This window comes from Ammodytes marinus, assembly GCF_949987685.1.
Source record: "Ammodytes marinus genome assembly, chromosome: 20".
Lineage (NCBI taxonomy): Eukaryota > Metazoa > Chordata > Actinopteri > Uranoscopiformes > Ammodytidae > Ammodytes > Ammodytes marinus.
In genome coordinates, this window is record NC_137224.1 from 22,209,532 (window position 1) to 22,225,717 (window position 16,186).

At 46.0% G+C, this 16,186-nt stretch overlaps 1 protein-coding gene across 1 annotated transcript; it reads right to left on the minus strand.

Annotated features, from left to right (window-relative positions):
- Positions 1-2,317: 2,317 nt before the first annotated feature.
- Positions 2,318-6,478, minus strand: LOC307266584 (uncharacterized protein). The gene is made up of 3 exons (XM_080048637.1): positions 6,327-6,478; positions 5,148-5,552; positions 2,318-4,223 (listed from the first exon to the last, which is right to left on the minus strand). Exons 2-3 carry the CDS (start codon positions 5,362-5,364, stop codon positions 3,097-3,099), a joined length of 1,344 nt encoding a protein of 447 aa, XP_079904763.1. The 5' UTR covers positions 5,365-5,552; positions 6,327-6,478; the 3' UTR covers positions 2,318-3,096.
- Positions 6,479-16,186: the final 9,708 nt, after the last annotated feature.

Sequence of the window (16,186 nt, forward strand, 5' to 3'; positions counted from 1 at the left end):
TGTTGTTCTTCCTCCTTGTCTACGTCATGGTCCACGTCCTGCTGCAGGTTTTTTTTTTCGTTTCCGGTGTCTGTCAGGCAGTGGTCGCCATGGTGATCTCTGGACGCTTTTTTTCTTCAAAACGTGTATCAACAAAAGGCAGTAGAAAACGACTAAAATATAAGGTATAAAAATAGTAGGCTAATAATAATAGTATGCATAATAATAATCAGATCTCTGACATTTAAAATAATGAAGAAATCGACAACAAAACATAATTGAATTAAAAATTATTTAAAATTAAAATAGGGGCGCCCTTAGCTCAGTTGGTAGGGCGTCCATGGGCCTCGGCCAGCAGCGGGCCGAACCCGGGTCGATTCCAGCCCGCGGTAGTTCTCTGCATGTCACTCCACTCTCTGCCCCATTTCAACTCTGTCTCTACACTATCAATAAAGCATAAAAATGCAAAAAAAAATATCTTTAAAAAAATTTGTTTAATTAGATGGCAAGAAAAAAGAAAAAAGGTTTAGTCAGAAAAAAATAGCCTAAGTATTGTCAAACATTCAAGGCTTGTCTTTATTTTATCAAAAGTTTCTTTAGAGTTAAACAATTCGTTAGTGGAAATTAAAAACATAATAACCTGTAAATCTACATCTGTGGGTAAATAGTGTGGTCATTAGAATCAGACAACAATGGACCATTTCCAATGTTCTTGTCCATTATAATAATTTCAAATGTAATACACAATGATATTCTAACTTGGTGAATCAGTGTCTTTTTCAGATATTTAGTTTTGCAGGACTTTTCATAAAGTTTGTGAAGTGCTACAAACCAAAAATAGATGCTCTAAAGTTTCAATAGCCTATAATAAGACTCACAAAACAAATTGTTATCAATATCGAATCATTCTCAGAACATCATGATAAGGATAAATACATTATTTTAGTCTCGGGACTGACACAGTAAATTGCTGTTCAAAACACTATGTCGTTCACAAGGTGTATTTTTTGTGTCAGTTTTATATTAGTAGACGCACATAGACATACTCACACACACACACACACACACACACACACACACACACACACACACACACACACACACACACACACACACACACACACACACACACACACACACACACACACACACACACACACACACACACACACACACACACACACAGGGCGTGACTGTTCCTGTTGCACTGGCAATAATTTGAGAAGCCGTTGTTCATGACAACTGTTAGATGTAGCAGTGTCTTTGAAAAGTTAACCTCAGCTCCTTCAGTGTTGTACTTTATATGTATAGGCATTATGACATTGGAAGTTGTACCATTAGTAAATGTAAATCATTAAATCGAATAGATACAATAATAGCATGTAGGCCTATTATATGCTTCTCACCATCAGCTGCTACTTATGTATTGTATATCACTATCAGTTATCGCAGTGGTGCTGTGTGCTCATGGAAACATTGAACTGGGTTCACCAAAACAATAGTGACACGACATAAAACACAGTCCCCTCAACTTTATTCAACAAGTGTCACAACCTACAGTTTTATTATGCCGTTTTCACATGAGCGCCTGAAGTTTGCCTCTGTTGCCTGAGTTTTCTATCCCTGTTAAAGAGTTGAAAGTGGGGCATGGCTGACCCTGCGCGTTGACCCCCTCTGAGGGGTGTGGGAGGGGATATGCAAAGAGAACCATTTCAGTAACCTTGTGTGCCCCTCTCGAATTGACATGTGTGTAAATTGACAAATAGAGAAAATTGAAACTTGAAGTACAGATTGTCGAGCCCCGTGAGACAAATTTGTTATTTGTCATATTGGGCAATATAAAGTGTATTGACTTGACATTGGATTGCATAGAAAAAAGTATTTGGCAAATGGAGTTTTGCCACCTGTGATTCAGAGGAATTGTCATGGAGGTTGACTCAAAGACAATTTAAAAAAAGGTGGAGTCAGCCTTTCTGGAGAACACTTGTCAAAAACTTGTTGTCAAAATCTCGTTTTTGTCAAAATCTCCTCATGATCTGCTACCTGTCAGAACTGTGTCTGCGCTGAACAACAAAAAAAATCATAAATGATGTGTAGAATTGAACGGCTATTTATTTTTTAAGATAAAAAAAATCTTCTCTGCATTAGTACAAGGCTGAATTCAGCGACAGACACATATCTCCCAAACTCCTTAAAAGGAATGTGCTGATCACCATCTCTGTAGAGCCTACCAACCGGCTCTACATTAGGCTTGTTTGGTGTGGTGTTGGAGAACTCGGTCGTACGCGTGTTCTGTGGTGCCAATAATCAATGTCCGATACAAACTTCTCTTCGAGTGCTGTGACCCATTTATTTGCGTTGTCGGTGCATTCTCACCGTAGCGCATAGTCCAGTTTCATTCAGGTAAGGTATAGTTCAGTAACTTCCATCATTTTAGTACAGAGCAAACAAGTATGGTGACACGCTGACACGGTACAAAACTGTTGCCTTCCCAAAATACACACACCTGGCCGTGCATGGTGATTGCCTTCTGAAGAGACCAAAGCTCCACCCAGTGGTCAAAACACAGAACTACAGGTCACCAAATAAAACAAACTAAAGAGTAGCATAATGGCTCCAACAATCTCCATTAGGTTAACACGCTTCGTACGCATAATATGTACCTCAACCACACTTCAAAAATACTGAACTATCCCTTTAAGACAAAGCTGCAAACTCCTCGGACTATACCTGAGTTCCAATCCCCATACTTCCATACTATGTAGTACGCCAGAAAAAGTTTTAGGATGTCCCAATAGATGCACGTCAATTGTAGTATGCTGAAAATACATAAATGCCCCACTAACTCCAATAGCATTTTGCAGTATTCGTCTTTATTCTTGACATTTCATAATGAAAAGAAAATCTTTCTTATCTGAGTTTTTTTCTCCCCCGTGGGCCATAAAACAGTTATGTACTTTAGTACGTAGTGTATTAAAAAGAAAGAGTATGCGATTTGGAATAAAGAGCCTGTGTGGCTCTGCAATGTTACAGTCTTAATAGGGACATCTGACCACAGCTACAGTCTTTGGGGAGGGCCTGTGTCCACTGTTTGTATCGGGGGGGGGGAAAAAAGATCTAGTGTGGGTTCTCTTCCGTATGGGTCATCATGTGAGTCAACAGTTGGCTATTCTGCTTGTAGGTTTTGGGACAGTGGCTACAGCGGTAGGGCCTTTCTCCCGTGTGCACCCTGGTGTGGCTGACCAGGTCAGACTTCTGACAGAAGTGCCTGTCACAGAACTGACACTGGTACTCCTTGTTGACGGCGTGGATCTTAAAGTGTCGGATCAGGGTCTTGGTGAGGGAGAAACACTTGGGACAACAGGGACACTTGTAGGGCTTCAGCGCCGTGCCCACTTCAAACTGAACCACCAGCTTGTTGGATTTCCCCGACGCTCTTCTGGAGGTGAGGCGTTTGAGGTTGACCTGTGTGTGTTGTTGTTGTTGACGTGTGTGACTCAGTGAGGGGAGGGGCTGCTCTCCCGTGGTGGTGTGGCTGTCTGTCACTGCACCACCAGGCTCACTTTTAATCCCATCCAATGGAAGTGCGGAGGCGGAGTTTTTGTCTATGTCGTCCACAGTTTGGATCTGGTAGAGACACAGGGGCTGCAGAGACTCCTGGTCGAATTCACTCTTATCGTAGGGACTGGTTTCAGCCGGTGATGTCTTGATGAGGCTGGATTGATGCGGTCTGGAGTCTTCTTGAAGCCGGCTGGCAGGTTGTGGAGATGAAGTGAAGTGAGCCTGTGTTTCCCTGTGCTCGTAGCCCTCGTCGGAGCAGCGTGCCAGGGTGAATTTGTGGGTCCTGGTGTGGATGATGAACTCGGACTTGCGGCGGAAGTGACGCTCGCAGAACTGACACCGGTACGAGGAGGACTCTACGTCGGGGTGCCTCTTCATGTGGCGCACCATGGTCTTCTTGGAGCAGAAGACGCTGGGGCAGACGGGACAGCGGAAGGGTTTGGTCCCCTGGAGGATCTTCAAAGGCGTTGTTGTTCCCTGCTGCTTCACGTGGACATCCCCTCCAGTGGGTACGTCCTGGTGGCTTCCAGGGGCCAGAGAGGAGTCTGTGTGAGGGTGGCTCACCTTGGGACAGGCCTGTGTGGACGGCCCCTGCAGTGGCGTGGGGTCTTGTGTTTCCCAGCACACACTGGCGCTCATACCACACTGCAACTGAACATCCGTAGCAGATGTGTGGAGGGAGTCTGAAGCAAAAGGAGAAGGCAATATTTATTTCACTAAATCAAACCAGTTGGATTGGTATTAGAACATTTTAACTGCTCTGTGTGTGTGTGTGTGTGTGTGTGTGTGTGTGTGTGTGTGTGTGTGTGTGTGTGTGTGTGTGTGTGTGTGTGTGTGTGTGTGTGTGTGTGTGTGTGTGTGTGATTTATATACATTTTTGTATATAAATGCTTTTTTTTTTCTTTTTTTTTAATAATGCATTTAAATCATTTCCTTACTTTTCTTTGACACAATGAAAGCTTGTATGAAAAGTGATGTTACTCACTGTAACATAATGTAATGTTCTATTGGCATCATGTGTGTCACATCCAGTAAGTCTCCTTTAACTCCAGCCAAGAGACAGTCATTTTAGTATTGTGTATATATTCCGAGACTTCCAGGATTTAGAGATACATGGGAGACATCCTCTTTGTGTCCCCCATTAGTAGGAAAAGTTGTCCTTTTTTTAGAATGGTTGGGTACACAAATTTATCCACAACCACTATTGCTGTTATAAATATAACCCCCCCCCTCTCCCCCATTGTGCACCACAAAAACATATTTTTATGCAATAACAACATGTGAAAGTCTGACACAACAGATAAGGCATACTATTGGGACATACTTTTACTTATTTATTTCATCATAACATTGCGCCTTGATCTTGCCTCTTGCTTTTATATCTGTCGCATCCCCCTTTGTTTTCATATGGAGGCTCTGTCGAAGTGACGTCACTTCACGTGTGCACTGGATTATGGGTCTGAATCGCCCAAATAGCATGCTGTTTTCAACAAACATCTTGGCCCGATGTAGTAGACATCAGGGTCGTTTCTAACCATCCTAAATCTGGCCACAAGAATAGGGACATCCAAAATCTTGATTGATTTCTTGAGAATAGACTCACTGACCTTCACCAGTGCTGCTGTGTGTCTTGTTGGCAGCAGCAGCAGCATCCAGTAGTGTGTGTTGGCCGTCCACCACCCACTGAGAACAGGACAGCTCTCCCTCTCCCTCACACTCAGCCATGGCTCTCTCTACCAGGCTGAAGATCTCCTGGGCGGCTGCAGACAGACACTCACTGAGCAGGGCCCTGAGCACCTCCATCCTGGCTCTTCTGCTCACCATGGTGGGGCTGCTGCTGCTGCTGCTGCTGCTGCTGCTGCTGCTGCTGCTGCTGCTGCTGCTGCTGCTGCTGGTGTGGGCAGCAGACGTGAACCTCAGGCCTTCCAATACTCACTCTCCACTGGTACAGACACACCAACCTGTGTTCTCAGTTAACACCTAGCTCCCAACCAGGACAATGAACCGGAGATCTAGAAGACAGTAAAGACAGTCAAGTTATGCTTTTATTCAGACCGAAGAATATTCAATATCCCATGAGTGGTGCTTTTTTCCTTCAAATGAATAATAGTATCAGAAGCCTCCTCCCCCCCCCCCTCCCCTCCCCTCCTCTGGGGGGTATGATGGTAAACACAGCAGGGCCTGGGTCCACAATGACATGATGACAAAATAATTTTTACAGTAAATTCAAAGAAAGTTCCACATCATGTAACTCGCAACACCTCAGCGGGGTTTCAGCCTGGCTGAAGATACAGTGACCCTGAATCTACATACAGACTTTACGTGTCTTGGGAGTCACTCTTCCGATAGCATATTACACGTAATAATACACACTGTTTAGGCACATCAAGACGTTTCTATGGTTATTATTCCTTCTGGTAGATCATCAAAATAAAGTGACACACATGTCAATGGGATCTGCAGCCCAATAATCTGCTGCATGTGACTCCTAGTGTTTTCCCCAAAATTGTTAATCTTAGTTTGGGCAGGACTAAAGACATGTTTAAAACTAAATGTAATGTTCGGTTCTTAAAGAAACTCTGGTCCAGAAGTGCCTGTAACTACATCTACAGCCACTAGAAACGCCAGATAAGAGCTTGAAGAAGCCTACAGGAGCTTTGAATGAAGTGTATCGTTACTTTCACATAATGTGTAGCAGGTACGTCTAAATGGAGATTATTTAGCCTCAAAAGCTAATGTAAAACAGGAAGGAATATTTCCACTGTGTGGCAGCCACAGCCTCTTACCCTGTCCACAGTGGAACTGTTTTTCTCTCCAGCAACTGGTGAAGTATCAGTTCAGGAAGTTGCAAGTTGACATAAAACCTCAACAACAAAAGCGTTTGACACAACGTGTGTTGATAGGGAGTAGCCGGCTTGCCACGCATTAAAAAGCCAGGGCTGTGTAGAGACCTTCAGTTCAGTGTCCTGACAATAGACCTATTATTATGGTCCTGAGTCAAGCTAACAACCGATATGTCACAATCATGCTAGAGCTTCTTCTTCTTCGTCTTCGTCTTCTTTTCTTTATTTTTATTTTTTTTTCTCGCTAGGCAAATAGCTTTTTGGTGCATTACCGCCACCAACTGGTATGGAGTGTGGATGCAATAACAACCTAAACAAATAACCTAGGCCTATATCTTTCCAAACAAATTAGTTACCCCCAAAAAATGAAATATAATTTTTTTACATGGTGGCTATGCAGGAGTGAACCTGTGAAACCATACCAATAAAATGTAAAACGTACATACTTAACCTTTGGTGCATCCTTAACATAACTCACACTCTGCCTCCTAAGGGACATTTATGATCATTTAGGATTGATATGAATATAAAAATGAAAAGATTTTTTTTTTCAAATATTCCTTTTCTATACAAATCCTGACCATACAAACAATATTCATCTTTCTTTGAAGGATTTTAACCCTTTAAATGCAAGTTGCTTTACATGATGTCATTTTTTTTTTTTAAACACAAAACATTAATTAAAAGAAATAGTGCAAATTGGATTTTTTAAGTGGATTATAAGAGTGTGGTATAAGTCAAGAATCAGCAATAATATTGATTTCAATACATTTGTATTTTATTTTGCAGTGGAAGTTTACATTGTTGAGCCTCTTCTGCCTCCTAAGGGACATTCATGGTCGTTTAGGATTGATGAAAATATAACAATAATATGAATGTATTATTATTTCTTTTAAAACATTTCTTTTTCAACTTCAGTCCTGACCATACAAATCATATTCCTCTTTAAACTAATATTGTCAGGTCCATAGGATTTCCAAAGGTGAATTTTGAATTTTGTCTTTCCGCTTATCCCCTCTCAAGTTATCACACTCCAGAGGGGGTCAGAGCGCAGGGTCAGCTGTAGTACAGCGCCCCTGGAGCAGTTTGGGGTTAAGTGTCTTGCTCAAGGACACAATGGTAGAAATGTGGGCACCGAACACGTAATACCAGCCACTACTAGTTTTACAACTAACACCCTCCTGTCCAGTGCAGCAGGGGATTGAACCAGAGATCTCATGGTTACATGTTGGCCACCTTTCCTCTAGGCTATGCCTCAGTAGGCTACCATATACAACCCCACTTCAAAAAATGCAGAACTATCCCATTAAAGACTATAACAGAAGTACAAAGTTAGTTGGAATGAAGTTTTAGTTTAGTGGGTATGAGTCGCAGAAGCTATTATATTGGAGCCTATACGTTTGTGTGGTTCAGAGGATAGCCTACAACAGGGGTGGCCAACCCGCGGCTCGCGAGCCGCATGCGGCTCTTTGCCCAGCTTCATGCGGCTCTTCAGTTCATATCAAATTATGTGATTATAATTTATTTTTTATTTTTTTTTATATACTTTTTTTTGTGTGGGCCTATGTGTGTGCATGTTCGCAAACGTTTCATGCGGCTCTTACGTTCGTTTTACATGTTGTCTATTATTTCATTTTTTATTTTATTAATGTGTAGGCCCTACTCACGTAAACCTATTACTCACGGAAAACCTCCCTCCAAGCTGAGCGGGCAGTTTTAGGTTGCGTCCGCACCAAACGTTTGCGAACGTTATGTTGCGTCCTCAATTAAACATTTGTGAACAGGCATACACATAGGGCCTACACATTAATAAAATAAAAAATGAAATAATAGACAACATGTAAAACGAACGTAAGAGCCGCATGAAACGTTTGCGAACATGCACACACATAGGCCCACACAAAAAAAAGTATATAAAAAAATAAATAAAATAAATTATAATCACATAATTTGATATGAACTGAAGAGCCGCACGAAGCTGGGCAAAGAGCCGCATGCGGCTCGCGAGCCGCGGGTTGGCCACCCCTGCCATAGAGAATCTGTGGGATATTGTGAAGAGGAAGTTGAGAGACACCAGACCCAACACTGTGGATGAGCTTAAGGCCGCTATCGAAGCATCCTGGGCCTCCATAACACCTCAGCAGTGCCACAGGCTGATTGCCTCCATGCCACGCCGCATTGAAGCAGTCATTTCTGCGAAAGGATTCCCGACCAAGTATTCAGTGCATAACTGAACATAATTATTTGAAGGTTGACTTTTTTGTATTAAAAACACTTTTCTTTTATTGGTCGGATGAAATATGCTAATTTTTTGAGAAAGGGATTTTTGGTTTTGTTACGGTTAAGTTCTGGACCCAAGAGCAGACAGAGGCAGTTGTGGATATAATAAAAAAAGGTTTATTTCAACGAGGTGGGGAAGCAGGTGGTGAGTGGGGAAGCCGGGGCGGAGAAGCAGGTAGGTAAGCTGGAGGTTGTGGTCCGGGTAACTGCAGGCAGAGGAAAAAACAACGTTAGGGTGGTGATCACAAAAACACGAGGACACGAGATTAGGACGAGGTAGAATACTTGTAGCCAGGCGTGTATAGTTACCACTGTAGTGCATGGTACGAACTGGCAACGACAGCAGGGAAGCCAGAGGTGATATAGTCGCGATGATTGCTGATGCAGACCAGGTGTGCCACAGAACAGAGGGAGTGGGAGTGGCAAAAGGAGGAGGAGCGCACAGCAGCCAGCTGTGATCACCACAGTACCTCCCCCTCAACGGACGCCTCCAGGCGGCCTAAGCTTCTCCGGATGAGCCTGATGAAACTCACGGACGAGAGAAGGGTCGAGGATGAGGCCCCGCGAGATCCAGGTTCTCTCCTCCGGCCCGTAACCTTCCCAGTCGGCGAGGTACTGAAAACCCCTGCCCCGCCGCCGTATGTCCAGCAGCCGCCGGACAGTAAAGGCCGGATGATCGTCAATCAACCGGGGAGGAGGGGGGGGGGGGCATCCGGGGGAGAGAGAGGACTGGTGGAGACTGGCTTCAACTTGGACACATGGAAGGTGGGGTGAACGCGCATAGAAGGGGGAAGCTTGAGCTTCACAGCAGAGGGATTAATAATGTCAACAATCGGGAAGGGACCAACAAAACGAGGGGTAAGTTTTTTAGAGCCAGTCTGCAGCGGAAGATCCTTCGAGGAAAGCCACACCAGTTGCCCCACCCGATAGGCAGGAGCGGGAGCCCGGTGGCGATCCGCGATGCGGCGGTTCTGTTCCGCAGAGCGCAACAGAGCGGAGCGAGTACCCTTCCAAACCCTGCGGCAACGGCGGAGATGGTGCTGGACGGAGGGGACGGAGATGTCGTCCTCTTGAGCGGGGAACAAAGGTGGCTGGTAACCAAGGGAACACTCAAATGGGGACATGCCGGTGGCTGCGCAGGACATCGAGTTGTGGGCATATTCGATCCATGAGAGGTGGTCACTCCACGCCGTGGGGTTGCGTGCTGCCACACAGCGCAGAGCGGTTCCCAGGTCCTGATTGGCCCTTTCAGCCTGCCCATTGGTCTGAGGGTGGTATCCAGACGACAGGCTGACAGAGGCCCCCAGCGCCCGGCAGAAGGACTTCCACACCTGGGAGATGAATTGGGGACCCCGGTCGGAGACGAGGTCCGCGGGAATCCCATGTAGGCGGAACACATGCTGCACCAGCAGCTGGGCAGTCTTGGTGGCAGAGGGGAGTTTAGGGAGGGCAATGAAATGAACAGCCTTAGAGAATCTGTCCACGACTGTGAGAATGACTGTGTGGCCATTAGAGGGGGGAAGACCAGTCACAAAATCCAGGCCAATGTGAGACCAGGGCCGGCCAGGAACAGGAAGGGGGCGTAGCAGACCAGCAGGGGGTTGGTGAGAGGACTTGGCCCGAGCACAGACCGTGCAGGCCAGCACAAATGCCCGGGTGTCAGCGTCCATTGCTGGCCACCAAAAGTGCCTCTTCAGTAGGGAAAGGGTGCGACCCACGCCAGGGTGACAGGCGAAGCGCGATGTGTGGCCCCACACCAGAACTTGAGACCGCACCGAACTGGGGACAAAAAGGCGGTTAGGAGGGCCGTTGCCCGGTTCTGGTTCGGTGACCTGGGCCTCCCGGATGAGGGACTCTATCTCCCAGGTAACAGCAGCCACGTTGAGACAGGAAGGAGAGAGGATAGTGTCGGGGGGGGCCGGTGTGTTCACAGTGCCAAACTGACGAGATAGGGCGTCAGGCTTTACGTTACGGGACCCGGGAAATTGAACCGCCCAAAGAAAAGGGACCACCGGGCTTGGCGGGAATTTAATCGCTTAGCTGTCTGGATGTAAGACAAATTCTTGTGGTCGGTCCAAACCACGAACGGCTGTTCTGACCCCTCAAGCCAGTGCCGCCATTCCTCCAACGCCAGTTTCACAGCCAGCAGCTCTCTGTTACCCACATCATAGTTCCGCTCAGCAGGAACCAGCCGGCGAGAGAAAAAGGCGCAGGGGTGAATCTTCTCATCAGAGGCAGAGCGCTGGGACAGGACCGCCCCCACCCCAGTGTCAGATGCATCAACCTCCACAACGAACTGCCTGGAGGGGTCCGGTTGGATGAGAATGGGGGCAGATGAGAAAAGCCTTTTAAGCCCAGAGAAGGCAGCGTCCGCCTCCGGCGTCCAGGAAAACGGGAGGGCAGGAGAGGTGAGACGGGTGAGAGGGGCTGCAACCCTGCTGTAATCCCGGATAAATCTCCGGTAAAAATTGGCAAACCCCAGAAACTGCTGCAGTTTCTTGCGGGAATCGGGGATGGGCCAGTCTGTCACTGCAATGACCTTCTCGGGGCAGGTCCTCACTTGCCCGCTCTCAATGATGAACCCCAGGAAGGATACAGAGGTGACACTGAACTCACACTTCTCGGCCTTCACATATAGTTTGTTCTCCAACAGCCGTTGAAGAACTTGACGGACATGCTGAATGTGTTCCTCCTGGTTGCGGGAAAAAATCAGGATGTCGTCCAAATAGACAAAAACTGAGCGGTTGAGAAAGTCCCGGAGGACGTCGTTAACCAGGTTCTGGAACACAGCAGGGGCATTAGTTAGGCCGAAAGGCATGACGAGATACTCAAAATGGCCGAGGGGGGTGTTAAAGGCCGTCTTCCACTCATCGCCTTCACGGATGCGCACCAGATGATAGGCATTACGTAGGTCCAATTTGGAGAAGACTGTGGCGCCCTGCAGTGGCTCGAATGCGGAACTGATGAGGGGCAAAGCATACTTGTTCTTCACTGTCATGTTATTAAGACCCCTGAAATCAATGCACGGGCGAAGTGACTTGTCCTTTTTGGCCACAAAAAAGAAACCTGCACCAACAGGAGAAGAGGAGGGTCTCATGAGGCCAGCCGAAAGAGAATCCTTAATGTACTTCTCCATGGCCTCCCTCTCAGGACGGGACAAGTTATAAAGGCGACTACTGGGCAAAGGGGCGCCGGGGAGGAGATCAATGGCACAGTCGTAGGGGCGATGAGGAGGCAGGGTGAGCGCACGACACTTACTAAATACCTCTCCCAGGTCATGATAGATTTGGGGAACCAAGGAGAGGTCGGGAGGTTCCTTGGGCAAGGGAACATCTCCCACTGCCGGAGACAGGGCAGATTGTAAGCAGGTGGAATGACAAAAAGTGCTCCAACTCACCACCTTGCCAGAAGACCAGTCAAATTGGGGATTGTGCCGTTTGAGCCAGGGGTGCCCCAGCACCAGGGGAGTGAGGGGAGACAGGATGACATGAAACTGCAGTATCTCGTGGTGATTACCAGAAACAATTAACTCAAGGGGCTTAGTACGGTGAGTAATAAGGGCCAGGTGACGGCCGTCTAAGGCGTTAGCATTTAAGGGAGTGGGTAATTGATCCAATTTAATGCCAACCTGAGACGCGAAACCGGCGTCAATGAAGTTCTCATCCGCTCCAGAATCCACCAGGGCTGACACAGGAAAGGAATGCCCGAGGGACAGGAGAGTGGCATCCAGCAGTGAGCGAGAACAGTGAGAATCGGGGACGGAGGGGGCGTGGCTCAGCAGGGCCCCGAGCCTCACTGCCGAGCCCTGTCTTTTGGCAGTGACGGACAGGTGGAGATGAGATGCCCGGGCAGCGCACAGTACAGACACACTCCGGTCTTAATCCGATGAAGCCGCTCTGCCTGGGTGAGACGTGTGCGACCCAGCTGCATGGGCTCCTCTTCAGTGACAGCACGCGTCACGGGGGCAGAGAGGGCAGTCTTAGGGAAGAGTGGGGAACAGGAAGCAGCGAAAGCCGGAGGCACGGAGCTGCCCGCCTTCTCCCTACGCCGCTCGCGTAGACGATTATCCAGCCGGATAGAGAGGGAAATCATTTCATCGAGAGTGTCAGCTTCCTCCCTAGTAGCCAGCTCATCTTTGATCGACTCACTGAGACCGGAAAGAAAAAGCCCACGTAGTGACTTGTCGTTCCAGCCCGACCTGGCGGCATAGGTCCTGAACTCAACAGAGAACTCAGCTACACTGCGGGAGCCCTGACGTAAAGAAATAAGCCGCTTGGCGGCGTCCCCTCCCTCTACTGGGTGATCAAAAACTTTCCTCATTTCCGCTACAAAAAGGTCAAAATTGTCATTAACTGGAGAACTACTGTCCCATAATGCTGAAGCCCACGCTAGTGCATTACCCTTAAGTGACCCCATAATGTAAGCGATCTTAGATCTTTCAGTGGGGTAAGTGAGGGGCTGCTGACTGAAAACTAGGGAACATTGGATCAGAAAGGCTCTACACGTACCCATGTCCCCAGCATAGTGCTCAGGCGCAGGAATGAAGGGCTCACGGGCTCGTGGCAGGTGTATCGGAGGAGTGGGAGCAGGCGGAGGTGCCGCTTGCAGTAGAGGCACTGTGGTGAGGGGAACCAGTAAGTCCAATTGCTGCCCCATTTGAGTAACACGGGTAGCGAGATTCTCAAAAGCCTCCATAGCGTCCCGGAGGGCTTGGCTGTGCTCAGCCACCTGAGTGCCTTGGGCGGCGAGAGCTCCACGGATCTTGCCAAATTCCGCTGGGTCCATTTTGGCCAGTTCGTTCTGTTACGGTTAAGTTCTGGACCCAAGAGCAGACAGAGGCAGTTGTGGATATAATAAAAAAAGGTTTATTTCAACGAGGTGGGGAAGCAGGTGGTGAGTGGGGAAGCCGGGGCGGAGAAGCAGGTAGGTAAGCTGGAGGTTGTGGTCCGGGTAACTGCAGGCAGAGGAAAAAACAACGTTAGGGTGGTGATCACAAAAACACGAGGACACGAGATTAGGACGAGGTAGAATACTTGTAGCCAGGCGTGTATAGTTACCACTGTAGTGCATGGTACGAACTGGCAACGACAGCAGGGAAGCCAGAGGTGATATAGTCGCGATGATTGTTGATGCAGACCAGGTGTGCCACAGAACAGAGGGAGTGGGAGTGGCAAAAGGAGGAGGAGCGCACAGCAGCCAGCTGTGATCACCACAGGTTTTTCTTTACTTTTTTGCCAAAATCATCAATATTAAAACAATAAAAGGCTTGAACTACTTCAGTTGTGTGTAATGAATCTAAAATATATGAAAGTCTAATGTTTATCAGTACATTACAGAAAATATGGAACTTTATCACAATATGCTAATTATATGAGAAGGACCTGTATAGGGCCGGTTTCACAGACAGGGCCTAGATTAAGCCAGGAGTAGGCCTTAATGTGGACTAGATAAACTGGGACGTTTAAGTCACGTTCATGGATATGGCTTAAATTTGTCTTAGTTAGTCTGAGACTATGAAGTCCTGGAGTAAGGTAAGTAAGCCTGATTGTAAACACCTGCCCATGAGCACATGCTGCTGTTCCAACGGTGATCATAAAACCTGGAGTGGAGCTGAAACACCATTGCTTGTGAGAAAAAACAATGGCAGAGGCTAAAACAATCCCGTCAATAAACTTTAATGAATTTGAAAAAAATCTCTTCAAAAAATAGTTTGAAACCATCCGGTTATTGAATCTAAAAGCCATACTGCTGGGACTGAGCAAATAATAGTTGGGCCGCAATTTGCAACAAATTCAATTAATGAAAATGTTACTAAGAGAACAATACACCAACTTCAGGTTATCTTCATTATTATCGGTATTTCACATCTTTCTCATTTATAATTTTGACATTATATTTAATGATATCTGCACTGATAGACTCTGTGGAAAAACCCGAATCTCGCCTTAAAGAAGAGCTTGCCACAACCTTTCAACAAAGGACAAAAAAGATGACGTTGCATGAAAGTTAGCCCGAGAATTCCATGAACAGAAAATGCAATATCTGAAGGAAGTATGACATGAAAATGAAAATAAAATTCTATAGGTGGAATTGGACATTATTTAAAGCTCCCATATTATACACTTTTAGGTTCTATTATACACCATATTATATGGTCTTAGTGGTCCGTAATACGTTTTTCTTTAATTGTTTGCTGAAAAAAACTTTCAGATAATTTATTATACTATGCTGATGTTTAGCTAATCTCACAATGGCCTATTTTTTAAAAAGAGCTGCAGCTCCCCTCGTAAATATACAATCTTTGAGCTGCCCCCGCCCCCTGTCCGGAAGCGAAGCCAGATACGCCTCGCCCTCTGTCTGTCAGGGCCGTGGACCAATAAGAAATAGGGGTGTGGGCTGCACAGTGGAAGCTTCTGGCTTTCCAGTTTGTGAGGTCAGAAAAGGGGAAAATTCTGACTGGAGTATATTGGGGGGAGGGGTGGGGGTTTCAGAAAGGGGGAGAGTGAGAACAGGAGAGATTGTTATTTTTTAAAATATTTTGGCAGTCTCTAGGCACACCGTGGACCCATGGATATGTTAGAACACATTTAAAAAGTGCATTTAGCATAATATGTGACCTTTAACCTTTATTTTAACAGGCACAATTGCTTGAGGTCAAATGACCTCTTTTCCGAGCAAGGCCTGGCAGAAAATGGCAGCAGTTAGAATGAATGAAATATAAGACAAACATCAGAAGAAAGCACAGACATGAGAAAACAGAGACAAATACATTCCAGAAGGCGAAGAAGAAGAACAATTCTGAGGCAATGAGAAATGTTTTACAATCATATGAAAAAGTTTGGGAACCCCTCTCAGCCAGCATTATAATTGACTCTGCTTTCACAAAAAAAATATAAAAGTGGTATGTCTTTAATTTACCAGGAACAACTAAGTACTGGGATGTTTTCCAAACAAAGATTTTTTGAAAAGCAGTATTTGGTTGTATGAAATAAAATAAAATGTGAAAAACTGGCTGTGCAAAAATATGGGTACCCTTGTGGTTTTGTTGATTTTAATGCCTGTAACAGCATGTAAAACTGATGCCTTTAAACACAAAGTTGGTTGGATTATGTTGTTAAGCCTTGAACCTCATATAAAGGTCTGTTTAATCATGAGAAAATTTATTTTAGGTGCCTAAATGCAAGTTGCACTTCTCTTTGACTCTCTGCTGAAGTGAGACAGAATGGGATCATCAAAACAGCTCCCAAAAGATCTTAAAAACAAAGATTATTCATTGTCATGGTTTAGGGGAAGGCTACAAGAAGCTTTCCCAAAGGTTTCAATTGTCAATTTCTACTGTAAGGAACGTTGTCAGGGAATGGAAGGACACAGGCACAGTTGCAGTTAAACCCAGGTCTAGCAGACCAAGAAAAGTACAAGAGCGGCATATGCGGCAGATTGTGAGAATGGTTGCACACAACCCAAAGATCACCTCCAAAGACCTGCAAGAACATCTGGCTGCAGATTGTGCATCTGTACATGGT

Bases quoted from the DNA above. Each gene is read 5' to 3' on its own strand.
- LOC307266584 (XM_080048637.1), bottom strand. From the start codon at position 5,364: ATGGTGAGCAGAAGAGCCAGGATGGAGGTGCTCAGGGCCCTGCTCAGT. The intron at 4,224-5,147 runs GTCAGTGAGTCT...CTTTTGCTTCAG, and splicing joins ACACAGCAGCACTGGTGAAG to ACTCCCTCCACACATCTGCT.